This window comes from Megascapheus bottae, chromosome 9 (genome assembly GCF_031878675.1).
Source record: "Megascapheus bottae isolate mThoBot1 chromosome 9, mThoBot2.hap1, whole genome shotgun sequence".
NCBI classification, from domain to species: Eukaryota; Metazoa; Chordata; class Mammalia; order Rodentia; family Geomyidae; genus Megascapheus; species Megascapheus bottae.
In genome coordinates this window covers 52,351,701-52,379,093 of record NC_143517.1, presented here as the reverse complement: position 1 = coordinate 52,379,093, position 27,393 = coordinate 52,351,701, and the positions used below count along the sequence as shown (strand labels likewise).

The 27,393-nt window shown below is 37.8% G+C and overlaps 1 protein-coding gene across 1 annotated transcript in view; it reads left to right on the top strand.

The window, feature by feature from the left end:
- Samd12 (sterile alpha motif domain containing 12) overlaps positions 1 to 27,393 on the top strand; it is a 378,226-nt gene that overhangs the window by 129,861 nt on the left and 220,972 nt on the right. The window contains exon 3 of the mRNA XM_090339306.1: positions 25,033 to 25,162. Coding sequence (XP_090195432.1) covers positions 25,033 to 25,162 — 130 coding nt within the window. The remainder of the gene's footprint in view (positions 1 to 25,032; positions 25,163 to 27,393) is intronic.

Here is a 27,393-nt window from a genome sequence, read left to right as displayed (position 1 = left end):
TTTTTCTAGCTCCCTTTTGTTTATTTGCAAGGCCAGAGGGTGAAGGGCTGTTATATAATTGAAGGAAGAGTTGAAATCCTAATCCTTTTAGCAACACTCTTACTCTTTTGGGCTCCTCCTGTAAGCAGCCTTTGAAATATTATTTTCATTTTTTTGGTTATGAACACTCAGGCATAGTCTCACAGAAAGATTAAACGACCTCCCCAAGGACATTCATTGCTAGTCAGAGGTTGATCCAGTAATCTAATTAAGGCCTTATAATTCTAGTAGTGTTGCCAAAACCACACTTTTCCCTCTGCCTCCTGCCAAACCCAGTAATTGAGTATGATGACCTGCCTGGACCTCTGCCCTTGAAGCCCTCTGGCTTGCACATCTGTAGCCACTGGACCACATTTAAAAGTTCTACTCCAAGCCAAGGGTACAGGAAGAAGGTATTCATCAGGGGGAATTTAAGGGACCCTAACAGCATTTGGGCTTGCCACTTGATATGGGCCTTTGTAGGAATGGTTCCATCCTATGATGTAACCTGGTACTTACAAAGTGCAAGATCACTTTCCATTCTCCTTCCTTGGTTTCTGCCTTTTGTCCTCTACTTCCCTGCAAGTTGGAGAGGCTCTATCTTGGGACCTAGCCTACCCTCCTGGAGTCCATGTTCTTTCTCTGTACCTTTGCCAAACTGGGAGTCCTGCTCTCTCCTGTTCACTCATCACCTGCTCACCTTCCCACATGAAGTTAGGTTTCATATGCACCATCCCTATAATACCCAGTTTAATCCCTACCCTGATCCGGCCTCTTGATTCACTAATGTCTGCCCTAGCCACTCTCTCTCACCATAGGTTTATCATTTCACTCCTCTGAGTCAGTTTAGGTTCAAAGTTCTACCTGAAGCTTTTGTGTCTTGGTCTCCTAAAGAACTACTCTTTTCCTGTGCTATTGAGGACTTTGTTTGGATTCAATATGTTATCGTACTTTTATTTCTTTTAGGAGTTAGCCTTGTCTTTTGACATCTTGACATGACCATTTTTAAAATCACTTTTTGTCCTTCCAAGACATGTTTGTTCCCTCTGTATTTGATTTCATGAATGCTCTTTATTTCTCATGGTCTGCTGTCAGATTTGTATGTGTGTGTTCATTAGTTCTGTTTTGTAGAGGATGTTGATTCCTCTCTCACTGTATCAGTCTACCCCAATGGACTGATGGTATGGACAGACTGGTGGACAAAGAAACATGAAAACAATCATTCTGCTCATTTCTTTTGTAATGATTAGTGGTTCCTAGAGTTAAGAGTATCTGGCATCTGTGAAACTGAGTGGAAATGGCTTTTATCACTATATGCATACTGTACAACTTCTTAAATATAGATGATATTCAAGATATTCCTATTATTAATATGAAAGTAGAATGATTCTTGTCTTATTGTATTGAGATGTGATGTCAAAATGACAAAGGAGCCAGAATAACACTTTGTGTAGGAAGAGAAGCAAGAGAAGGCTATTAACAACGTTTGGAAATAAGTAATATCTCTGAAGAAATCACAAACGCACATAATTCTGAATTGTAGTACATGAAAATATTAGAAAGAAGAGAGATTTTAAATCTAGCAGCCTCAGAAAAGGACAGACATGGGATTGGAGCAAAAGTAGTTTAATTTCATATCTTGTATCCTTGACTGACAGACTCATTGTAGGTATTCCACAATTTATTTAACCCTGGAGACATTTAGGATATTTCTGAGTTCTCACTATTACAAATACCACAGCAATTCACTCTTGTCTTGAGTACTTTTCAACATTTGTTTTTGTGTCACCAAGAGATAACGGTGGCAAAGTAGAATCTCACATCGTAGACTTTTATTTTCTAAAAGTGCTTTTCGCATTTTTTTCCACTTCAGGAAAACAAATCTTATCTAAAAGAGGAAACGTTTCCCACTGGACATTATAAATCTTCTCAATAATTGCTAGTTTTTTGTTGAAACTTAATTTCTCCTTCCTTTGCATTAGTGTGTTTGCTGGTGGTTGAAAATAATGAGGTTAATCTGTAAGTGAATCTGTTTGTTGAACCATAAAGAGCCAGTTGAAAAGCAATGCATGTGGCACTATTCTATTGTGATGAATTTGTTTCAACCAGTATGGAAATGCATGCTTATAATCTGGTACTTGTGAAGCAAAGACAGGGAGATCATGAATTCCAGGCCAGACTGGGCTATATAGAAAACTGTTCATAAAAAGAAGGGAAAGAGGGGCCGGGAGTTTGGCCTAGTGGTTAAAGTGCTTGCCTAGCATGCATGAAGACCCGGGTTCGATTCCTCGGTACCACATATAGAAAAAAAAAAGCCAGAAGTGGTGCTGAGGCTCAAGTGGTAGAGCTCTAGCCTTGAGAAAGTCCAAGGACATTGCTCAGGCCCTGAGCTCAAGCCCAGGACTGGTAAAAAAAAAAAAAAAAGAAGGGAAAGAATCTAACAACAAAAGATCTAAAACTCCATGTCTAGTATTTGATACATATACATATTTGGTGTATATATGTCAAATACATATACATAAGAAAGAAAATGAGCACAAAGATGTATCTCAAAATGATAGCAGCTATCTCTGTCAAGTAAAGTGGAGTGGAACTAGGAGCAGTGGTTCACGCCTGTAATCCTAGCTACTCAGGAGGCTGAGATCTGAGGATCAATGTTCAAAGCCAGCCCAGGCACAAAAGGACCTGAGACTCCAATTTACCCCTAAAAATGGAGAAGTGAGGCTTGGCTCACAACCCTTAAGCTGAAGAGCTCAGGGACAGTACCCAGGCTGAGTTCAAGCCCTCTGACCCACAAAAAGAAAAAAAAAAGAAAAGAAAAAGAAAAAATGGAGTAGATAGAATAATATTAATATAGTGTTCCTGTTCTTTGTAGTTCTGTTATTTGAATTGTTTTAGCGAGCACATATTCCCAAATCCCCTAGTATAATGTCTTTTGTCACAGGTAAATGAATCTTTGTTAAGTGACACTGACATAGGAAATTTTATAAAAGCAGGCATTTATGTAATCTGCAAGAGCTAGGGAGCAGACCATGTGTTGATGCTATGAAGGGTAGGAACGGAGGATAGAACTGTCAGTACCCTTGAAATGCTCATGGCTCTGTGTGGGAGCAGACATTTAGGCAGATAATTAAGCCTTACTGAGAAAAGGGCTCTTAATTGCAGATTTTTGCCAAGAACTATGGCAAGTATCTTCAGTGGGAATCCCTTAAATAGAGGTTATGTGCGATTTGGGGCTCAAAAGGTGTGCATAACTATACTTTCCCAGGTTTTAAAAAAAAGGGTGGACATGACACCAATTATGTGAGGCATGCAGAAACTAAAGCGAGGCAGGCGTTCAGTTGGCCACAGAAGTATTTCTGGTGGAATGGTGGGTGGTGAAGCTGAAACGATGTTGGGTACCAGTCATATTAACTTGACTGATGGAGCTACAGAAATGGGTTTCTTTTGCTCTCATTTCACCAGTACCCATCCTAGCACAGTTAGAGAGGATGTGTGACCATGTGCAAGTTCACATCATTGCAGTAGATGGGAACCAACTGTATCCCTGTTGCTGGCTCCCTCCCTCTTCCCTGATATTTCTTCAGTCCCTCTCTGGTCGTCTTATGTACTTCTCCAGCCAATAGTTTTTCCCATTAGAATCCTCCCATTATTCAGTTATTATTCAGTTTATTATTTTTCATTACATTGGTTCTTTTTAAAAAAATTTTATTTACCTGTTTTATTTTTTAGTAGTACTGAGACTTGAATTCAAGGCCTGAGATTTGGTAGGCAGGGACTTAACAATTTTTTAAGTTGTTTTTACTTTATTTTATTTTTTATTATCAGGGTAATGTATGGTGAGGTTACATTTACATTCATCAGGTAGTGGGTGCATTACTTCTCACACACTGATAGCCTTTCTCATGTTTTTGTCCCCATTTCCTTCCTCCCCAATCATCTTGTTTTCTCCCCTTCCCTTTCCTATTTCAAATAAACAAATAAATGTATATACAATATACCAGGTAACAAAGTCAGATACAGTAACAATATGAGATTAACCATAGGGGAAAAAAAGAGAAGAGAAGGCAAAAATACCCTCTACTCAACCTCCTCAATCCAGTGACCTTTTCCTTCATATTAAATAGACTCCTCAATCCAAAGTACATTTTTCTGTTTAAAGTACACTTTTTCCTCTATCCAAAGTAGACTTTTCTTCACAGTGCTCCTCACCCCTCTCTCTCTCTCTCTCTCTCTCTCTCTCTCTCTCTCTCTCTCTCTCTCTCTCTCTCTCTCTCTCTCTCTCTCTCTCTCTCTCTCCTCTCTCTCTCTCTCTCTCTCTCTCTCTCTCTCTCTCTGTGTCTTTTCTTTATCATTTTCATGGCACTTGTCACGGCTGTTGACCTTAGAGTGTTGTGTTAGGATAAAAGTCATGTGTGAGAGGATTACTTGTTATTCTTCCTCATAGAATGTATTTCAAAATGACTATTGTGTCATAGATGCTGAGTTAACTATTTCATGAGTAAATGAACCTTCTATTTATTCTAACCATTACCTTCTGCTTGATATCAAAATATCCCCATATTTAAGGGTTGTTTTTTTCTTTTAAACTTCCAGGAATTCAGTGGGTGTGGTGAGTAGCTCACTCCTGTAATCCTAGATACTCAGAAGGCTGAGATCTGAGGATCAAAGTTCAAAGCCAGCCTGGGCACAAAAGGACCTGAGACTCTTATTTCCAATTAACCTCTAGAAAATGGGAAGTGGGGGTTGGCTCAAGGGTAGGATGGTAGCCTTGAGCTGAAGAGCTCAGGGACAGTGCCCAAGCCAGAGTTCAAGCTCCCTGACCCACAAAAAAATTGCAGGAATTCATAGCAGTGACAGATGTGAAAATCTTGACCTGCACCTGATGAAAAATCCCATGTACAGTTATTAGTAATCGTTTGCTGTTCTAAGTAGCTTTTAAATAATTTGAATTACGTTATGAAAAGGTACTTTTCTCTGCTTTCCCTAATGCCCTTCTGTCCAGCCCTTCAGTATGTTGGAAGTAGTCTTGTTTAAAGTAGAAAATAAAGAAAAATGGAGATGTGCTGCTGAATGAGCTAACACTAGAAATCAGAATGCTCTCCAAATAATAACTAATATTAATGTGGCAGATTATAAATTACAGTTGGACACTTTTCCTGTGTAACAGACCTTTTTAAAGCAATAGATTAATATTGTAAAAGCTGAAGTCATGAACTAAATACAAGCACATACATACACACTTGTACACATACACTCATAGCTAGAGACTTAACTACTATTTGCTTTGAACAATGGGGCAAATGGAGCATGAAATTAAGTGTCCGCCACACTAAATCTACAGATTTTAAACTTTTTATATGGTCACTTTTCAATGAGTAAAAACTTGGAAACTATTTTTGACTCTAAAAAGAATTATGGAATAAAATACATTTCATGAGATAAAATACTGTGATTGAAAAGCTAAGAGAGATGCTGGTATCACCCGGGTGAAAGATTTTTGCTGCTTCATAATCAATAATCCCTAAATGACTCTGAAGGGCTCTGCTGATGTATGAAAGGTACAGAAAAATAATGTAATGGAGGAACAGAGCATCAGTGGAAAATCGGTTTGGAATCCTTTTCAGGCTATTTCTTTTAAGGATCAGGAAAAAAATGCCCTACACTTGATTCTCTCTGGTCTTTATATCAAATGTGTAACCCAGATATTTTCATTATTAAGGTAATATGCTTTCAAATCAAAGAGGTCAAGAAATGCAGGAGATACCTTTGAGCCTCCAGGCTCCTTTTCTACCTGCTCGGAATGCCAAATTGCTAACAGATAGGAATGAGGCCCAGAATAGAAATAGAAAAATAATGTGCATGCAAAGACAGAGGGTGATGGTTTTTAATTTAACAGCCAGACTACATTGGAGGAGAAAATGGAAATGAAATAAGGAACAGAAAGGAAAGCTTATTAAAAGGGAAGAAACAGGAGGTAGGAAGGATGAAAACATAAAGATTTTAGCTGTTGTCTTGTGGGAAAATGTGATTTCCGTTAGTAAGGAGACTGCATTTACTGTGTGACTTTCATTGTCATTGTTCATTGGTGTGGACAATGGTGCTTTTCAGGTAGGAGCTTTGGGCTTGTACAGCACTTCCATAAGAGCCCCGATTTCCATGTCACAAGCAGCACTCGTGGGCTGAGTGAGTACTGCGCTGTAAGATTTCAGATTTCTATTGAAGGCCCTAAATCATTTTCCCTAGAGGTCAGTCAGCCATGACAACTCAAAGGACTAATCTTATTGGAAGAAAAGGCCAAGCAATTGAAATTTTCTCTCCTTGGCCAAGGTGTATGTGTTGATTGGAAGCAAGATTTGTGGGTACTTAGATCTTTGTGACCTAGCAAGGAGCATGATGAAATCTCTCTTTCTAATAAGATCCATCTTTATGCCTAGGTCTAAGAAATAACTAAGAAGTGGTACAGAATTTATTATCTTTCTCATGCTGATTTTTGAAACAGGGTAAAAATTGGTGATCATCAATACTTCACATTTTGCCTTTCTCTCAGTCTGGGTAAATTATATTCATTGTAGCTGATGTGTAGGGCTAATTATATACGTTTAATTGTATTTTATTGTTGGGGTGATATATACAGGGGTTACACTTACATTCATCAGGTAGTGGGTACATTACTTTTTGAACATTGATACCCCTTCCCATGTTTTTCTCCCAATTTCCCTCTCCAACCCCTGCCAATCATCCTAGTTTCCCCCTTCCCTTCCCTATTTCAAATAAACAAGTAAACATATATACAATATACCAGGTACCAAAGTCAGATAAAATAACAACATGAGATAAACCATAAGGAGAAGAGAGAGAGAGAGAAAGAGAGACAGAGAGAGACAGAGAGAGAAAAGAAGTAACTTCACACAATCACAAAGATAAACCTCTTGTTTCTATACCCTGCAGTTCATTTCACTTAACCTCACCCTATATGGACATATATATATATACAGCTTTTGAGCTATTGTGAGCCTCTGCTAGGAAAATCCTAGACATATACTAATTATTACAAATAAGGGAAACCATGGAACCTATGTTTCTTTGGGTCTGGCATACTTCACTTAATATGATTTTTTTCCAAGTCTTTCTATTTCCTTACAAATGGGGATTGTATATAAATGCCATATCTTCTTGATCCATTCACCTACTAAGGAACATTTGGATTGGTTCCATATCTTAACTATGGTAAATAATGCTACAATGAACATGCTAGGCTAGTAGCTTTAGTTTGTCCTTGTTTCTGGACATTTGGGTAAATTCCCAGGAGTAGAATTACTGGGCCATAGTTTAGCTCTATATTTAGCTTTTTGACGAATCATCTTACTGATTCCTCAGTAAGTGGTTGAACAAGTTTACACTCCCACCAACAGTCTAGTAATGTTCCTTTCTGGCCACATCCCCTCCAGCATACGTTGTTATTAGATTTCTTGATAATGGCCATTCTAACTGGAATGAGTGAAATCTCAACGTCATTTTGATGTGCATTTCTTTTATAGCCAGAGATGTGGGGCATTTCTTCATGAATTTATTGGCCATTCTTATTTCCTCTTCCGAAAAGTCTCTCTTTTAAGTTTTAGCCCACCTTTTAATGGGATGGTTGTTTCTTTGAGAATTTATTTATTTATTTATTTATTTATTTTATTGTAATTAGTAAAAGGGTTACACGATATTTGCCAGATAGAAGGTGCATTAATTCACATCCATTGATACCCTTTCACATGTCTTGGTACCCATTACCCTCCCCCCCACACCCCCCACCCGTCTTGGTTTTCCCCCCTTCCCTATCAAATTTCAAATGACCAACTACAAATAAATTCAATATATCAGATAACAAAGTGAGATACTGTAACAATATGAGATAACCAAGGGACAGCAAAGGAGATGAGAGACAACATAGTACATTAAGGACAACAATTATTCGTTATATGGCTTTTGTTTCAATATCCTGGAGGTCCTTTCAATTAGCTTCATACTATATGGCCTTATGTATCAAGATTTTGCTCTCTGCTAGTAGAGCCCAAGGTTTCTACTGATTATGACGAATGAGGGATACCATTGAGCCTAAGTTCCTTTGAGTCTGGCTTACTTCACTTATTATGATCTTTTCTAAGTATTTCCATTTCCTAACAAATGGGGCAATGTCATTCTTTCTGACAGCAGCATAGAATTCCATTGTGTACAAATACCACAACTTGTTGATCCACTCATCCATCAACTGAGGGACATCTAGGTTGGTTCCATATCTTTGCTATGGTGAATAGTGCTGCAATGAACATTGTTGTGCTAGTGGATTTAGTATGCCCTTGTTTCTGGATGGTTGGGTAAATGCCAAGTAGTGGAATTGCTGGGTCATAGGGGAGTTCTATGTTTAGCCTTTTGAGGCACTGCCATACTGCTTTCCATAGTGGTTGAATGAGTTTGCACTTTCACCAACAGTGTAGTAGTGATCCCTCCTGGCCACATCCCCTCCAGCATCTGTTATTATTCATTTTCCTGATCCTGGCCATTCTAACTGGAGTGAGGTGGAATCTTAGAGTTGTTTTGATTTGCATTTCTTTTATGACCAGAGATGTTGAGCATTTCTTCATGTGCCAAAGACTTAAAAAGAATCTTCTCTGAAGAGAATTTATTTTTTGAGAGATTCAATTTTTTTGAGCTGCAGGTATATTTTAGATATGAAATACTTGCATGTTGTATGGCTAGTGAAGATCTCCCACTCTGTGTATTCAACTTTCTAGTTCTATCCTTAGCCATACAGAAGCACTGTAGTTTAATGCAGTCCCCTTTATCCAAGCTTTCTTTAATTTGTTGTTTCTGGGCCTTTATTAAGAAAGTTTTAACCTATGCCAAGGAGCCCTAGTGTATCTCCTATTCCTTCCTATAAAGTCTTTACATTGTCTACTTATATGGTTTTTAACAGGTATTTTTAAGAGTATCCTTTAACCGTGATTTCTTTTTGACCCATATGTCTTCAGCATCAATAACAAAAATGGCAGTTCAATTCTACAAGAAGTGGCTGTAGGTCAGAGAATCATAAATTAACAAAAATAGTAGATCATTAGTATCTAATTGCTAAGCAGTGCTTTATGTTTACATTCTAATGAAATCCTTCTACCAAACCTAGGAGAAACATGTATATGTTCAAAGAGAACATATTCAAAGAGAACATATTTTCTTGTCAATGGTGGAACTCAAACTCTGGGCCTGGGTGTTGTCCTTGAGCTCTTCAGCTCAAGGCTACCCCTTGAGCAACAGCGCCACTTATGGTTTTCTGGGTTAATTGGAGATAAGACTTCTATGCCCAGGCTGGCTTTGAACCACTTTCTTCAGATCTCAGCCTCCTGAATAGCTAGGATTATAGGTGTGAGCCAAGGTGCCTGGCTTCAAAAAGAACTTTTTTAAGGAATATCCCTTAAATACCTTTCAATAACCTTAAAATATTTAAGAATATGTTATTCCTTGATGCTTTGAAAAGGGAACAAATCAATAAAATGACACCTGCTAGAAACTTAAGTATCATGATGAATTGAATGATATGAAATGTATTTAAAATATAATAGTTTGCAAAATGGAACAGAAAAAAACGTTTATCATATAGAGCAGGATCAGCAAACCTTTTCCATAAAGGGCCACATAGTAAATATTTTTAACATCTTTAGTCATATAGCTATGCACTGTGATTCATCTCTGACTCAGTCACATGGAAGCAAATAAGCATGATCACATTTCAGTGAAACTTACTGAATTTCATATGTTTATGTGTCATTTCATGTTTTCCTTCTTAAAAATGGTGGCTCAATATAATGAATGGTTGTTGTCCTTAATATACTATGTTATCTCTCATCTCTTTTGCTGTCCCTTGGTTATCTCATATTGTTACAGCATCTCACTTTGTTATCTGATATATTGGATATACTTGTATTTGGTTATTTGAAACTGGATAGGGAAGGGAGGAAAACAAGATGAGGGGTGGGGGTGGGGGGAGGGAAATGGGGACCAAGACATGAGAAAAGGTATCAATGTATGTGAAGTAATGCACCTTCTATCTGGCAAATATAATGTAACCCTTCTATTAATTACAATAAAAATATATGAAAAAAATGGTGCTCATGCCTATAATCCTAGTTACTCAGGAGGCTGAGATCTGAGGATCACAGTTCCAAGCCAGTCCAAGCAGAAAAGTTCATGAGACTCTTATTTCCAATAACCTACTCATAAAAAGCTGGACTTGGCATAGTGGCTCAAAAGGTAGAGCACTAGCCTTCATCACAAAGAATCTCAAGGACAATGCCACATGACTGGCAATATATATATAATATCATATATATCATATATTATATGTAATATATGGTATATGTATCATATATGTGGTGATATATACATGCATGTATATGTATATACACATATGTGTATATTATATATATTACCATTATTTTATAAATAAGTGTGTATATCTTTGGGACTGGCATTAGAAAAATAGGCAAATACATTTTAAATCATGTATCATTTACAATAACCAAACAATGCATTTTAAAGCAATATAGAAAATTTCATACTTAATAGGATTTCTAGAAATTAGAATGAACAGAATGGAGAGTATTTTAAAATAACAATGTTTATATTTTAAAAATACATACAGTAAGAATGGTAATATAAAAGTCACTGAATTACTGTCCAAAAAAATGTCAAGTATGGGGTTATTGCTGAGAAGCAATGTTTGTTTAGTTTGAACTAGGACCTAGTTTTATGGACAGAATACCTTCCCCAAAACAGGCTGCCAGGCCCCAGTCTCTTATGCATATAATCCTAGGTATTCAGGAGGCTGAAATCTGAGGCTCAAGGGTTCTCAGCAATCCAGAAAAATTTCTGAGATTTTTATCTCTAATTAATCAGGAAAAAAATCTAGAGAAAGCACAACATGAGGGCAAATTTAAGCCCTAGCACCATTACAAAACCATTGGGGGGGAGGGGAAGAGGAGTAAAACACCTATATCTAAGCACATTGTTAGGAAATTTCAAAATATCAAGAGCAACAACTACCAAAAAAAAAAAAAACCCCTAAACCTGGAGTGAAAACAAACCAAGCAAAAAAGAAATAAGGATCAAACTACATGAGTAGTTTCTCACAGTACTAATTGAAGGTAGAAATCTGTGCTATCAATCAAAGGATAAAGGTCGAAGATGGTTCTGTTGTTGTTGTTTTGACATACAAGGACTGAGAATGTTTGCTTTCCACAAGTCCAAGTACTTAAGAATGTATTCCAGCAAAAAGAGTATAGAAGCTAAGAAAGGGGAAATGAGAGCTCCAGGAGCAGTTCATTTGTTCATGTACTCACCCATCCACCTGCCTATCCACCCACTAATTCAGAGGCGCAATGGAGGCAAATCCTAAGCCAATAAACAGCGAATCTGGGGAGCAGCCAATCTAAGCTGGATTTTAGATATAGTTCTTTAGCAGAAAGGGGATTTGATGAACAAAGACTCTAATTTTTTTTGTAAACATTGAGGGTTATTAAAAATGAAGGAAAGGAAGCTGGATATGACAAAGACCACAACACTTTATAAGAATGTTTGCTTTAAGTATGAAATAAAGTGTAGAATGATTTTAAGCAACTGCTGGTTGCTTTGTTTGTTAGTAAACTTCTTACATATTTTCAGTGGAAATGACATTGACTGCTGAGACTGTGTCAGAAGGAAAAAAAAATCCAAACATGACTAATTGACACAGCATTAGAACAGTGTTTACACAGTCACAATATGGTAAATGCTGCTTATTGATTTTTAACTGAAATCAATCTACAATCATAACATAGCAGACAAAATAGAGGTTATGGGACTGTCATTAACCTGGGCAACATAAAAGCAATACTGTAGATGAAAGGAGCCAGAACTTTGAAGGAAAGAAAAGAAAAATTAACAGCAGCACAATGATTTGGAAAATAATGTAAATTTAAATATATTAATTTTGTAAAAATGATCCATAGAAAAAATAGTTAATAACATCAAGTAAAAACCTTTGGAGGAATAAATGGCAAGTAAAACTTAGCATTTATACCCTAATTTTTAAATTGCTCTTATTTGGTGTATCAATAGATAATCCTTGAAGTCTGGTAAATTAATTGTACCAAAAAAAGAAAAGAAAGAAAAAAAAGAAAAACCATTGAGTTTGGCCCTGTGTTACTGAGCTTTTCATTGCTATGATGCATACCTGAAAGAAATACTTTAAAAGAAAAAAGGTTAATTTTGTGTCATGATTTCAGATGTTTCTGTTCAAGGTCGTCTGGATGTATTTCTTGTCAACCTTTAGCCATAGAAACATCATGTATGACTTAGCTGAGGAAAGCTGTTCCTTTCATGGAGGCCAGGAAACAGAGCAAGAATAGAAAAGGGACAGGTAAGAGATGCCTTTCATATAGGCATGCCCGAATGACCTGCCCCCAACTCAGCCTCAACATCTACCATCTACCACTCCCAATCATCTGTTCACAAGTGGATCAATCAATTGATCAAAGTGGAGTTTTTGTCGAATAGCATCCATTCTGGATGACTTAACTTCCCCAAACAAGTCCACCTTCCAGTACTGCTTGCATTGCGGTACAAGACTTTGATAGATAAGACTCTGGTGACTACTTCATGTCCACATTATTCCAGCAACTTAAGTTGAAACGTAGAGTTATTGGAGTTAAGACCATGTGTGGCTTCTAAATCGAAGAATAGATAGTTACCAAGGAAATGGAACAAAAGGCATGATTTATTATATAAGTGCTTTTATGTGTTAAAAAACTGCCTATGCTTTCTTTAATAGCAATAAGAATAGAAAATAAACAGGATGGTATAGAAGCAAAAAAATGCTTAAATTATTACTATATTATTATTTGCTTAGAAGAATGTGGTCATAGAGATGTGAGCATGGACATGGAAAGTTTATAAAAATAAACATAATTATAGTAATGAAGCAAATTCTCAGTAAAAACTTCAATTGTCCTGGTTATTTTGTAATTCATCTCACTTGTAATTTATCCTCTTCCTGATTATATGTTGGTGTGAGATTTTCAAAGCTTTCTTGATCTTAGATCTTCAGACTACTCGTCTGACTAGACTGGTCTCTGAACTAGTTTTCCCTTGTGATAGTTAGATTCAGCTCAGAATTCCACAGACTAGGTGCTTCCAAAAATGTATTTGATCACAGTTCTAAAGGCTGAGATTGGAGTGACAGTATGGTCAGGTTCTGATGAAGGGTCTTTTCTTAGCTTACAGGTGGTTACTCTGTCACTATGAGAAAGAAGAGAAAGAAAAGGAGAAGGAAGAGGCGGAGGAGGAAGTAGAGAGGAAGAGGGAAGGATAGAGGGATATGGAAAGAAAGTGTGAGCAAGCAAGCTGGTATTTCTACCAATTGAGGCCTATATTTATGAATTAATTTTACTTTAATTACTTCCCTAAAGTCCTTGTTGAGAGCTGTGGGATCAACATTACTGTTTTTAAGGAAACCCAACATTCAGTACGTAATAGCCCCCTTTGAATTAATTCATCATTTGGTTAAGTTGAATAGGAGACAAGCTGTTTTGCCATTGAAAAGGCATGGGATTAACTTTGAGCCAAAGTTCATTATTAAGGCCTATGACTAAAAATGAAAACCTGGCTTTAATCAATCCCAGATTCTAGAGTTTTTAGGCTCCTCAGATTCCATCTGTTTAAGAACACCTTCCTCACAACATTTTTGTAGCTTCTTTGGTTCATAGGGACATCGGAGTCATCCAGCTAAGGTCAACCTTTTTCTACAAATTCTCCAAATTAAACACTTGGGGGTTTTTTGTTATTATTATTTCATTTGACCATTACATCATCATTACATGGAAAGAGTAGATATGGGGAGAGTGGAGAGGGAAGGAGAGAGAGAAGGCGATCTATTGTGTACTGTTGATGTACCTCCTTCCTCTATAAGGAGAGTGGGGAGGACCAGGTTGTATGTTATATTTGAGCCCAATTCTGCCTCTGCCAGACACAGATTAGGACAATGACAGGGTTGATCCACTTTATCTCAATGGAGTAATTAAAGAAGCATTCTATTATGGAGAAGCTCTGTATGATTAGATCACATTTGTGAGCCTCATTTCTACACCCTGTCTGTCACGCTAGAGTGATATGATGAAGTAAGCACTGTAGCTTTACTGCAGACATGGATTGAACGTAGTGCTTGAAATTCACTAGAACTATGACCTTGAAAGAGCTGTTTGGTGTCTCTGTGCCTGCTTCTCTGTAAACTAGATGGAGCAAGTGTTGTATATGTTCTTGAACACTTCTTCCTGTAGTCTGTGTTGCTGCATTATATGTAAGGCTGTATTGAATGGTCTCAGAATGGCCTTCCATCATGTTCCCAAGCCTGATTTGGTCAGTGTTGGCCACACATGTCCTCACAAGTACTTCAGTAAATCAAGAGCATGAGCAGCACATACACTGTCCTGAGAATTCAGCTCAGACTTGACCCAATATCACTGAAGTCCTGTTCTTTTGTCAAAGCAAACCTCTTGTCCTCCTCATTGTGCCTCAGACTCAGGCAGTGGAGAAATAGATGCCAGTTTATGAGTGAAGACCTACAGTAATACTTCACCAAGACCTTTTAGCACTAAGGATAATTTTGTTTGCCTTTATCTACTGTGGTAATGCCAGATGAATTTGTTCTAGAAATATGAGATGATGATGGTGATGATGAAGATGATGATGATGATGATGATGATGACAATGACAATGGTGACAGCAATGACTATTGATGATGGTAGCGATGATAACGAAGGACTGAAATCATGTCTGTGGTTTATGTTTGTTTTATTTTTACTTTCGTTATTCTTTTATTCATCCAACATTCACAGAGGTGTTTGTTTATAGGGCACATGCTCAGTACATATTCCTTTGTGTCTTACATGAACTTCATTCCTGAAAGGTATGGATGAGTGATGGATTTTTCCCCTGCATTTAAGACAGAGCAGACACAGAGTACATTATGATCTTCTCCCTCCACATTTCTCTTGACAGGCTAAAAAAAATCTAAGCTGATAGAAAGATCAGGCCTTGATAACCAGAGCTATCTAGAGTGCCAGAAACATCTTGTTTCTTGTTGACAGCCTGTACACATAGATCTGTTTATTCCCTCTTTGAGGTTTTATTGTCAGAAACCCTGATACCCAGCAGAATCCATCTGGGTGCCAGCAGATCTGACTAACAATGCCTGGAAACATCCCTGTCATAGTTTTTGAACAGGGCTATCTATACATCTGGATAGTGCACTGTTCTAAGTATTTTGATGAGATGCCTGGGAAATTAGACTGTGCCTTTGGCATGGGATCAGGATGCTTTTTGTGACCCATCCCTGGAAATAGAAATGGGCTGGCTGAGTCTCAGGGAGCATTCATTAGATGACAGTCAAGGTAGTTTTTATGTAGTTCCCATAGTAAGAGTTGCTTGAATAAAAGAAATGTACTCTTTTTTTTTCTTTTGCTTTTGTCAGTTATCAGACTTGAACTCTGGGCCTGGGCGCTATCCCTGAGCTCTTCAGTTCAAGGCTACCACCCTTCTCCTTGAGCCACGGTGCCACTTTTAGTTTTCTGGTAGGTAGTTGGAGATAAGAGTCTCACAGACTTTAGTGCCTGGGTAGGCTTTGAACCATAATCCTCAGATCTCAGCCTCCTGAGTAGCTAGGATTACAGGCATGAACCATCATATCTGGAAGAAGTGTACTCTATCTGACTTATGTAACCATAACCTATCTGTACAATTACCTTCACAATAACAAACAATAAACATTTTTTTTCAAAAAAAGAAGGAATATTTGTTTCTATAATGTGGTATCTTAACTATCCTTTTTTTCTGTATTTTCTCACTTTCTTATTGTTATGCCTTTTAGTGTACTGGTGAGTTTTAATTTTTCTCCTCTCTTAATTATATTTCCTTAAGACTGAGCTGCATATACCTCATCATGCATACAATTCAAGTCTCTTCACTCCAAAGCCTACCCATACCATTCGCCTGTTTCCTCAAATCAGGCTGCAGAATCCCAGCCAAGGAGTATGTTAATCCCATAAAAACATTAAAATGGACCTTCTGTATACTTTCTATTTGCATAGTATATGGCAGACACTGTTTAAGTGCTTCAGATAAACCATTTCTGATCCTTCCACAGAATATAAGTTAGAGATTATCTTCAGGATATGGAGAAATATGTTTAGAAAGAGTCAGTGATAAGCCCAAGACCCACTGCGTTAGTAAGTGCCAGAGCTAGCCTTCATTCCTGATCTGCTTGAGTCCAAACGCCAAGCTTGTTTTATCCTATCACTCTGTGTCAGTTGAAAAGAAGAAAAAAAAAAAGATTGAGGCTTTGAGATGTGAGCTATCCTGCAAAGAATTATAGTGCTAGACTGGTTCGGTATTTCTGGCTCCATTTAAAGGAAATCTAATTGGAGGAATGGCTGTTTTAGTCCCAACTTGAGAATGTCAAGAGTGAAGCTGGGACTTGAACAAGTTTTCTGACACTCAAAGGACATAGGAGCTTTGATATACAATGACAGCCAAGACAGTTCTTCCATTCATTCAACAGATAATTATTGAATGCCTGCCTTGTGTCAGAACTGTTTTAAAGTTTGGGTTTCTTTTTGAAATAAGAAAGACCTCAACCTTGTGTGGGGTGCAAGGAAGTAAGAAGAGATAGAAAATAAATGGTAGATAAAATGATGTGCTAGGTGATACTTTCTATGGAGAAAGAAACAGTAGAATGAAGCTTGAGGGGGTGGATCATTGCATTTTTAAATAGAAAGTCAAAATAAGCATTCATGAGAGAAAATTTCAGCAAGGGCAAGGGAAGTGAGAGATTAGCTATGTCATAAAGAACATTCTAGACAAAATAAGAAGTATGCATAGTTGGCATATTTTAGCAACAAGACTGTTATGATGAAGCAGGATATAGTAGATGATGAAGTAGGATATACAAAGCATAAGACACATGACATCTAGGGAATTGTATGGTTTGTATACCATTCTAAAGATTTTAAATGAGGACTAGGGATGGGAGAACTCCCTGTTACATGTGTTGCATAGGCAGATGCAACAAATCTAAGTGTGGCATGTCAGCATTTCCAATAGGAGTGTATAATATAGGGTAGTGGTAAAGTTGAAGTTTGATATGTTGGGAAGTAGATCCTTGAGTATTCTCCAATAGATTCAATGTGGAACATAAGAGAAAACAGTGAAGGAAGCGGCACTGTGGCTCAATATGGTAAAGTGGTAGCCTTGAGCTAAAGAGCTCAGAGAGAGTGCCCAAGCCCAGAGTTCAAGCCCCATGACTGACAAAAAAAATCAAGAAAAAGAATAAATTTTATGGTGAATCCAAGATTTGAGTTTCATCCAAAGGAAGAAGTTTCAGTCAAAGGAGAGTTTCTGTTAGATGAGATGCTGAACATAACAGATGGAACACTGTTGGCGGGAAGAGCAGGAAGACTGTCTTGAACATGTTGAGTATGAGGTGTGATTTTTCTGGATATGTAAATGGAACTGTGAAGTCGTCAGTATATATTGGATTCTATAATTTGGGGAAAAGACTGTGGTAGAGGAATAATTTGGCATTCATAACCCTATATCATGGTAAGAAAAATAAGCCTCGATATGCAATGGAGAGCACCAATGTGATGTATGAAATGGTAAGAAAGTAATAAGTGGCAAAGACATTTATTTTGGATTTTTTAAGATAATGGAAATCTAACTTTAACTTCAGCACGAAAGAACATTTTAAGCCATTAGTACTTATTAGCAATGAGTGAGCTGTTTTGTAGGGTTGATTGCTAAAAGCTATATATTTTCAAAGAAAACTCTTGAAGCTAGATTATTATTTTCCTAAATTTGGTATAATAAAAAAGAGACAGGAAGGAAAGGAGAGAATTAATCATTTTCAGGTAGGACACTAACATTTAGTCTTTATCCAGGTGAAATCAATTACACACATACACATACATACTCACATACCTTAGCTTTGTATGTTTGTGTGTTCTTCATAGTTTAGATCTGTCCACAAGCCACTATTTTGGATGTATTCAAGTAGATTGTATTTCTTGGATTAGATTTTAACTCGAACCAATTAATTAAGTTTTGTGATTCTTGGAATATAGGAATGATCAAGATTATCACTAAAATCCCATGTGAGCAAATTAAAGGAAAATTTTATCTCAGGCCAAATTCTTTTTTTCCCCCCCTAAGGCTTCGAACAGTGGACCTCAAATGTACAGAGTGAGGATTCTGTTAGGTGCTTAAAAGATACTAAGGGACTCAATAAGCTTTTGGTTGTTGTTGTTAAAACAGGATGTCTGAAAAAAATATGAAGTCAGCAAAATAAAATATGGCAGTCCAAGTTCACTGTGGAGAATAAGAACTCAAGAGTTTTAGATTTCCTCCAGGTTCAGCTTGAACCAATGCTGTGACTTGGTAATAATAGATTTAGGTTTGTCCATTTCCCTTCAGGTTTCCATTTTTGTAATAAAGACATTTAAGACACTGTCTTTTGAAGGTAATATGAAAGCACTGCCATGGCTATTGCAGGAGAATGGAAAGAAAATGGTGTACAGCAGAGACCTTGTGTAGAATGACTAAGGATACTTACTTGAAAAAGTCATTAAGGGGCTTTCTTCCCATCGCTGCTATGTAGGAGTTGTGAGCATTACTAAGGAGAGAAAGGAGGATTACATTTCTGGAAACACGAAATGATTCAGGTGATACTACATAGCTGTTAAAGATAAAACGTGTATAATCCTATATTTGTTTGTCTTTGATTCACCTAAGAGAAGGTCTTTGACCTTCAAACTTCCTAGCAGTGATGCCTTTTCTTTGTGAGGCAAGCCATTTAAAAGCTTTATATATCACCAGATATTTTGGTTCAAATCCAAGGATGAATATTCAAAGTAAATCTAGAGCTAAGGGCCACTGGCTCATGCCTATAGTCCTAGTTACTCAGAAAGCTGAGGTCTGTGTATGACAGTTCAAAAATCAGCCTGGACAGGAAAGTTGGTAAGACTTATATCTCCAATTTACCACCCGTAAGCTAGAAGTAGAGCTTAGTTCAAAGTTATAGAATGCTAACCAGAGCAAAAAAGCTTGAGGACATTGCCCAAGCCCTGAGTTCAAGTCCCATGACCAGTAACAAACAAAAAAGGTGATTCTGGAAATAAAATACAACAGGAGATGAGATGCCTTTCCATAATTTTTCATTCACCTCTTTCCGTGAAGCAATGAGGTGCCAGAATAAGTGTTATTAGTGTTTAAGTAATAATTGTGCCACGTACAGAATGTGGACTAGCCCAATTCTTTCTGATATGCAAAAACCCTTTTTCCAACGAATAAACACTAAAAGCTGCTAAAGTAGACACTGATAGTTTGTTCCTCTTCCTCCTCCCCCATCTTTGTCTTTGTACAATCTTGACTAACATAGTGCTAAGATAACCATTAAAGCATTTTCTTTTTCATAATTAACAGACCCCTAAACTCACCTAGTTTAGAGTTTGTGCAGAATGACCCACAAAAAATACAAGTTAATTGGTAAATTAAAAAATAAAAATTAACTGTAAAGGCACTATATATGTTCCTTTAATGCCAAGCTTCTTGAAAGCATTTAAGTTTACCTTCAAGAACTTAAAGTGTAATGTTTTAGAATTCTTTTTTGGTTAGACACAAATTTGAAATGACTATAAAAACAAATTGAAATTATCATGTGAGGGAATATTAAAATAAGAATCATTGGCAAAGAAAAAATTTATAATTTTCTGTTTTGCATAGTATCTCTCTAAAAAATAGAAAATAAAGACATCTGAAATGCAATTCCATTTTGGTCTACAGAACTCCCAGGCCTGATTCATGTAGGAAATGTCTGGAGTTTGCTTGGTGTCACAAAACATAGGGGTTAAGATAACAAACTGCCTCTGGCCTCTTCAGGGCAGCAAAACAAACCAAAATTGTCTCCAGGGTTGTAAACCCAGGAATGATGTGGTAGATGTGAACATGGGGAAAGGAAACTGGGTAAATGTTTTTTTAATGTTTGCCTTTGGGCAGGATTTTTTTTCTTATTAGTTTACAGTTCCTAGGAAATATGAAATACTTTTTCTTTGTTGCATGAGCTATTATTATTTTGTTTTAGACTCCTGCTGTGGAGAGAGGGCTGGAGAAATTTTTAAAAAAAGACCTGACAGTGTATTTAAAAATAAAAGCTAAGAATGATCACCTCATGATGAATGTAAAGAAAAGTATGAACATTGGAAGGCCCATAAAAAGTGGCTAGTAGGAGGACATGACACCTTTACACCTTCAGTTCCTACCTTCTACCCAGAGATGTACTTCAAATACATTTCCTGTAACTATTAGCTCTTTAAGCTATCAGGATAGGCACTTCCAAACTTTGGTCATAGTAGGGTAGGTGAGAGTAATGATGATGGGAAGGAGTTAAGACTACTAAGGTTTATCCAGGCACTGAAAGAAAACAGGAGCATGGAGCAGGGGCAATGAAGATTTGCTCTGGTAATGTACAAAAGCATAACAAACAGGAGAGAATCATTAGGGCTCTTCACAAGTAAATGTGTAGCAAACCAATGGCAATCTCATAATCTACCAAAGCTAAGACTCAGCTAATCTATAGGATCAAGATTTGTGTAGACTCTTGCTTAAGAAGCCATGAAGTATCTTAGCTCCATTGGCTTTACCCTTGTAATCCTAGCTACTCAGGAGGATGAGACCTAAGGATCACAGTTCAAAGCCCGCTTTTGTCTCCAATTAACTCCTCTAAAAGCTGGAAGAGGAACTGTGCCTCAAGCAATAGAGCACTAACCTTGAGCGGTGGTCAGATCCTGAGTTCAAGTCCCAGGACTGGCACACAAAGAGAAAGGCACACAGATGAAGAGTGAGAGATAGAGAGCTAGAAACTATGATTGTTAATAGTAAGAATTCTTATCCTCCATTTCCTTTACTATACCAGTTTATATGCATGCCTCTTTTTCTAACTGCCTACAGTCCTGAGCTTTGAGTTTATCCTTGCCCAACCAAGTAATACAAAATTATTACTTGGTTAGAAAGGGCTCTGAAGGGAAAGTAAGGGAGCTACTTGATGGTTAGCCTCAGAACCACTGAGTTTATAGCAAAAGGAAAGTGTAAAGCAGAAGCATACATGGTGGTCTGATAAAAAGATTTTACACATATAGGTAAGTCATCACCTGAAGCCCAGTTGAATGTGCTAGTCTTGGTGCAGTCTTCTGTCCCTGAGGAAATTAGCAAGCTAAAGAATGACCTTTCAGGAGGAAAGAAGTTTAATATATTGATGTATAAGCAACTTCATCCTCCTGCCTTTGCCTTCATAATTTACAACTTTCCATGACTGGTTTATAGGAGTCTTCAAAAAATGTGATTAGCTTTACTTGCAAGAAACTTGCAGGAGTTTCAGGGCAATGATGTGTCAGCTGGAAACTCATTCAGCTAATCTGAAGGCAAGTTTTCAGAGCAGCAAAGAGCCCAGTTCAGACGTGCTAACTTGTAAAACATGGCAGTAAATGCATTTTTAAATTTTAAATTCTATTTTCCTACATATGCAAAGGAGAAGTGATGGTGACATAAGGAAAAACAATACTAAACATCAACAACAAAAATGCATGCATTCGTACCCTTTGTTTCCAAGATTTTTCTCTCTAGTCAAAATTAGAAAAGTAATCAATTTGTTTTCTTAACTTCATACAGAAAGTAAAAACGCTGACAGCAGGAAAGACCAAGACACACTTGAAGTCCGCCATACTTTGGTGGGAGCCACTATAATGTTTGAAGCAGAGACCTCCATGATGGTTCTGGCAGAAGATAGCCTGTTAGCAGAAGCAAACCCCAGCCTAGAGAGATGTAGGTGTGTAGAGGGGGCAACTTATGACAGGGAGAAAAGTTATATAGTGAGAGGGCAGAGAAGAGGTGTGGCTGCAATGGATGTGGAAGTGACCTCAGAGCCTAGGAACCTCCCTGGCCATAGGAGCTGTCATCTGGACAGATAAAGATGTGACCACAAAAGAAGAGGAAGTGACCTCAGAGCCTGGGACCATTTTTCCCAGGCAGACCTAACAGCCACAGGCATGTGTTTGATTAGGAGACATATGGACACTACCTACTATAGAGAAAGTAGCCAGAGGGTAACCAAATTCTTTGATGCTCACACTGAGTCATTAAAAATTGTGCTGTTTCACTGACATCTTCATGACATGCACAGAGTACTAAGTGCAAGGCACTCTGACAATTATTACTCCTCACCCAGTATGTAACATAGTTACTAGAGCTGTACAATAAATTACTACAAGTCCTTGTGTAGTAAAACAGTTGCAATGTTTACTAACTTGTGAATCAGGAATTCTACTGGGCACATACAAAAAGCTGAACCTCTGCTTCATGGCATCTGAGACTTTAGGTAGAATTATCTGAAAGTACAATTATTAAGTAGAATTATCTGGTGACTGGATGCCGGGGCCTACCGGCAGCAAATTGAGGTTCCTGAAATAGGAGGCAGGGACTGGAAAAAATAGAAGAGAGACAAACACATGGGGTCCGGGAGGTCTGCAACCCAGGTAAAAACTGTAGCCCCGTTTATCCAGGCTTATATCCCTTCTTGAAACCAGGGAACTTCCATTCATATGGTAAATCTCAGGTTATTTAAACAGAATAAGGCCAGAAAACAATAAGACAATAAAGCAATTTTCTGATGCAAATCAAGGTACAGTTTGATTCCACTCTGGCTCCCAACAACTGGAATTATCTGAAACTTTGTCACTTATTTATCTAATGATTACGAATGCTTACCATAAGACTTTAGCTGGAAAACAGGCCAGAATCCTTCCACGTGGGCTCCTCGTGGGCTCGGCTTCCTTGCAGTATGGCAGCTGAGTTCAAGAGCAAGTGCTGTTGCATGAGCCAAGCCAAGGTTTTATAAACCTGCCTGAGAAGTCCCATGTCTTCAGTTTCACTGTGCTGCATTGGGCAGGAAGGCCAAAATTCAAGGAACACATCAACTCTAAATATTAGTGGAAGTAATACCAATCACATTGAATGAAAAGTACATACATATATGTATATATATGCACACTTTTCATTCATATGTGTGTGTGTAGTTTATGTATACAATATGTGCACACATATATAAAGGAGTTTGGAGGATAAACGATCTGTCATGTTTGATAGGAATTCAAGAATGAAATATTAAGACAAACCAAAAATTGATGACTACTGTTTATAATTATGAATGATGGCCCAAAGAATTAATTGAAAATATTTAAACAATAACACCTGAGTACTCTGCTTTCAAACTTAGATTCACATTGTATCCTTTTCTTGCTGTTTTTCTATTATCTTTTCAACATCTGTATCATTGTTATATTTTTCTTAAAATTGGACCCTTTTATTAAATTTTATTTTAAAAACACTATGTCCTACCATAGAAACATAAATGCAGGTAATCTTAAATATAAAACAGTAATTGGTGCCAATTATATTCCCTCCTATTGAATGGTAGGAAACTGAAACAAACTTTACTTTGAAAAAACAAAAAAATGAAAAGAAAACAAACAAATCTTAGCATGTGGAATTTGGAAGACATTAAATCATAATTCATAAAGTTCTGGTTTTCTCTTTGCTTTAATATAAAAGATTGAAAGAAAATGATGCCTAGAGACTGTAGTTGGTATGGTGATTCCTGAGTCAGGAATATCATGTGTTCAAGGACAGCCTGGGCCCTATAGTTGTGTTCTAGGTCATCTTGTGCTATGGAGTAAGAACCTATCTCCAAAAATAGAAGGGAGAGAGGGAGAGAAGGGAAAGAAAGGAGCAGGGGGGACAGAAGGGAAGAAGGGAAGAAGGTAATGGCTGGGAAGAAGGGGTTTGATACTTAAGGCCCAATGCCTATATTGCTCTTTAAAGAACTGTGAACATTTTGGCTCCACCTTTTGCTAACTCTAATCCAGAATGATAAAAACAAATGACTGACATCGAAACATTCATCTATCTGGAATCAAATTCCTAAGACCTTTTGGGAGGCCAACAGACCTGTGCTTAAGAATAAAATGTATCTTCCATCCACCATTTCTCGAAAGAGGAGCTTTTTTATTTGGTTTGGGCCCCTCCCCCACTTCCTTCCCCGTGTCCCCCAAGTGAATACTCCTGTAAGAGATCCAGTGAGTGGTGAAAGGCCTTGCTATTTGCATTATCTTATTACCATTCCTCACCAGCATCGTGGAATTGGCTTCATAACATTGCATGGTGGTGTAACTAATGTTCCTGGGCTTTGCAGGGCCACCTTATGTCTAGGGCCCCCTGGCAGACTTGACTTCTTAGTATGCAGGTAACTACATCTTATAACATTCAGTTCTGAAATAATTATGTGCACCAGCTGGGGCCAGTGGTGTTCTGGGTCCTAAGGGTATCAAAAATAAGACATGGGAGGGAAATGGGAAACAAGACATGAGAAAGGGTATCAATGTATGTGAATTAATGCACCTTCTGTCTGGCAAATATAATGTAACCTTTCTATTAATTACAATAAAATATATGAAAAAAAATAAAACATGGATACCTGGAATACAAAAAAAGGTACTCGGGGACTGCCATTTTACCCTTAAAACTTAATAACTCAATAATAACAATTTAGTAATGCTTAATCCTATTGCTATAATATTTAGTAGAAAGCACTGCTTCCTAAGGATCTTTTTCTAGTAGCGATAACTCAAACATGGATCTAATTTCTGTGAACTTCCCCTCCTGTACCTTTTGTGTTATTGGCAACATTGAAGAGGTTTGCAGAGGTGAGGAGACAGGAGCCAGAGATTCTTCAAAGAATCCATGTTGTAGCCTTTACACGCTCTAGCACATTATGCGGTACTGCTTCTCCAGGCCCAAAACTGGCATTAACAGACACTCTTTTTTCTTTATTTATAGTCAGCCACGGTGAAGCTGTCAAAGCCAGTGGCTCTGTGGACCCAACAGGATGTCTGCAAGTGGCTGAAGAAACACTGTCCAAATCAGTATCAGATCTACAGCGAGTCATTCAAACAACATGACATAACTGGTAAAGTATGCAGTATCCAAGATACTATCCCTCCCTCCCTCCCCAGAACACTGACCTTTCCCACACCCTCACAGTAAAACAGTATCTTCCTGCTGGAATTTTCTGGCATGGGTTTACTCAAAAGGCAATGATAATCTCCAGATCCACATGAACCATGATACTTAACTACCATTAAATGGTTCAAAGAGGAAACTGGATTTTGAATATGCAGCATTAATTCAGGAGGGTTAGGGAATTCAAGAAGACACAAGAGCAAGCCAGTACTAGATCAAAAATGTTAAAATCTTAAAAACCAACTTGGTAATAGGATTTATCTAGGGATCTTCTAAATAGAAAGATAGTCTCTATAGGAAAATCTTTTTTTCTTATTAAACTAATGACTTTTTAATTGATAAGTGATGTCAAAAAGTCTGTAGTAGATAATTCCCCTGTCATTCATGTCCATCTAAATCTCTTATTCCATACCCAAAGACAGTTCAGGGTTCTGAAGTGTAGCACAATAACTAACCGCCCCAAGATGAATACTCTGACGGCTCTCCATTTGGAAGCTAGGCACTGGTGGCTCACTTCTGTATTACTAGAGACTCAGGACGTTTAGATCTGAAGATCACAATTCAAAACCTACCCAGAGCTGAAAAGTCTGTGAGATTCTTATCCCCAGTTAACTAGCAAAAATGTCAGAAGGAGAAGTGTGGTGCAAGTGGTGAAGTGCCAGCTTTGAAAAGAAAAAGCCAAACAAGAGCAAGTGACCCTGACTTCATGCCTCAGTATGGGTACAGAAGAACAGAAGAGTCCACTTAGATCAAGGGCATTTGTGTAATTTATATGGAGATCAGGAAGCAGAAAATAGTAGTAGAATACAGGGCAGCAAAGTCACTAAAGATCAAATTTCTTAGCCAAGGAATAGGATGGGTGGTGAAGCAAAAGTGGCCAGCCCTCAGAGTACTGTGGTAAGTGTGTTTCTGCTCGTCTTACTGTATCCCCTCTCACCTCCTTCACAAACCATGCCATGGAAGACAGGACTGAGGACTACTTTCTGGGCTCTAAAGAGAAAGCAGTGTTGAGAATCCTGAATCTCTTCCAGATCTTTTCTTTGGTCTGAGAGAAAACCTGTTTGGGAAAGTGAGGGAGTCTTTCCTCTTACTTTGAAAGGAATGTATTAAGCAGAAGTGTGTCTGTTTGGCTGTTTGGCAGTTCTTATTCTTCAGCTTGCAGTCAAGGGTTGATTCTTCACCTTCCTAGAGCAGGACTGAGTTAGAGATTTTCAGAGTATGTTCATTGGCGCCTATAATCACCCAAGCAGCAGGAATGTATTTTAGGTTGAGGTGGGCGCATCACACAAAGTAGTTCAATTTAAGTCTGTTTCACATATCCCATGTACCAAAAAAAAAACTGTACTTGGAAAGTGGGTTGTAGCACTAGATGTTTAAAAAAGATTCTGAACTAGACTATTTTAGGTTCTGCTGACCAATTTGATGTATAAATAGGCAAAGAACACACCTAGGTGTAGCACCAGCTGAGTTAACAAGATAGTGAAATTCTCTTAACTCAAGATAAAAATGATCCTTTATTGTATTTCTACTTTCTTCTCTACTACATTTAATGGTCCTTTGATGAAATGCCTAGAATACCGAAGGCATTGAGTGTGCTTAACCTAGATTACAAGGGTCAAGATTTCATTTTCTACTCCCCTCACTCCCAGTCTGTGTCAGAAGCCCACATAGGGTCCATGTTCCACCAAAAGAAATCAGTGAGTCAGTAACCATTTTTCTGAGGACAGCCATCTTCATCAGATCAAAATGGCTCTCTGTGACCCCCGATGCCTGAGCGGTAGAAATGACAGCGAATTTTCATCAGCTTATCTGGAGGCAGTAGTTTCCTTTATGAGGAGTGAGGATGATGTCATTGAGGGGAAGGTGGGTATTACAGTGGCTGGGACTGGACAAGCAGTATACCCCTAAAAATCAAGATCTTAGTCTTCAGTGCTGTTAACAGAAGACACTACTTCCCAGGTTCTCCAAGTGAGTAAGAAAACTCATGTAGGAATGAGGTATGTCACAAGCAGTTATCATGCTGATTTTGGTTACACTTAGGATCTCTACAAAACATCTCTAGTATTGGTTAATCAGAGCCAGCTTTGGATCGTGAGTGCCCTGGACAAGTTAATTTACTGTCTCACTTCCAATATGAAGATCTCAAGAGTCATGTGAAGATTAAATATTATAGGTCAA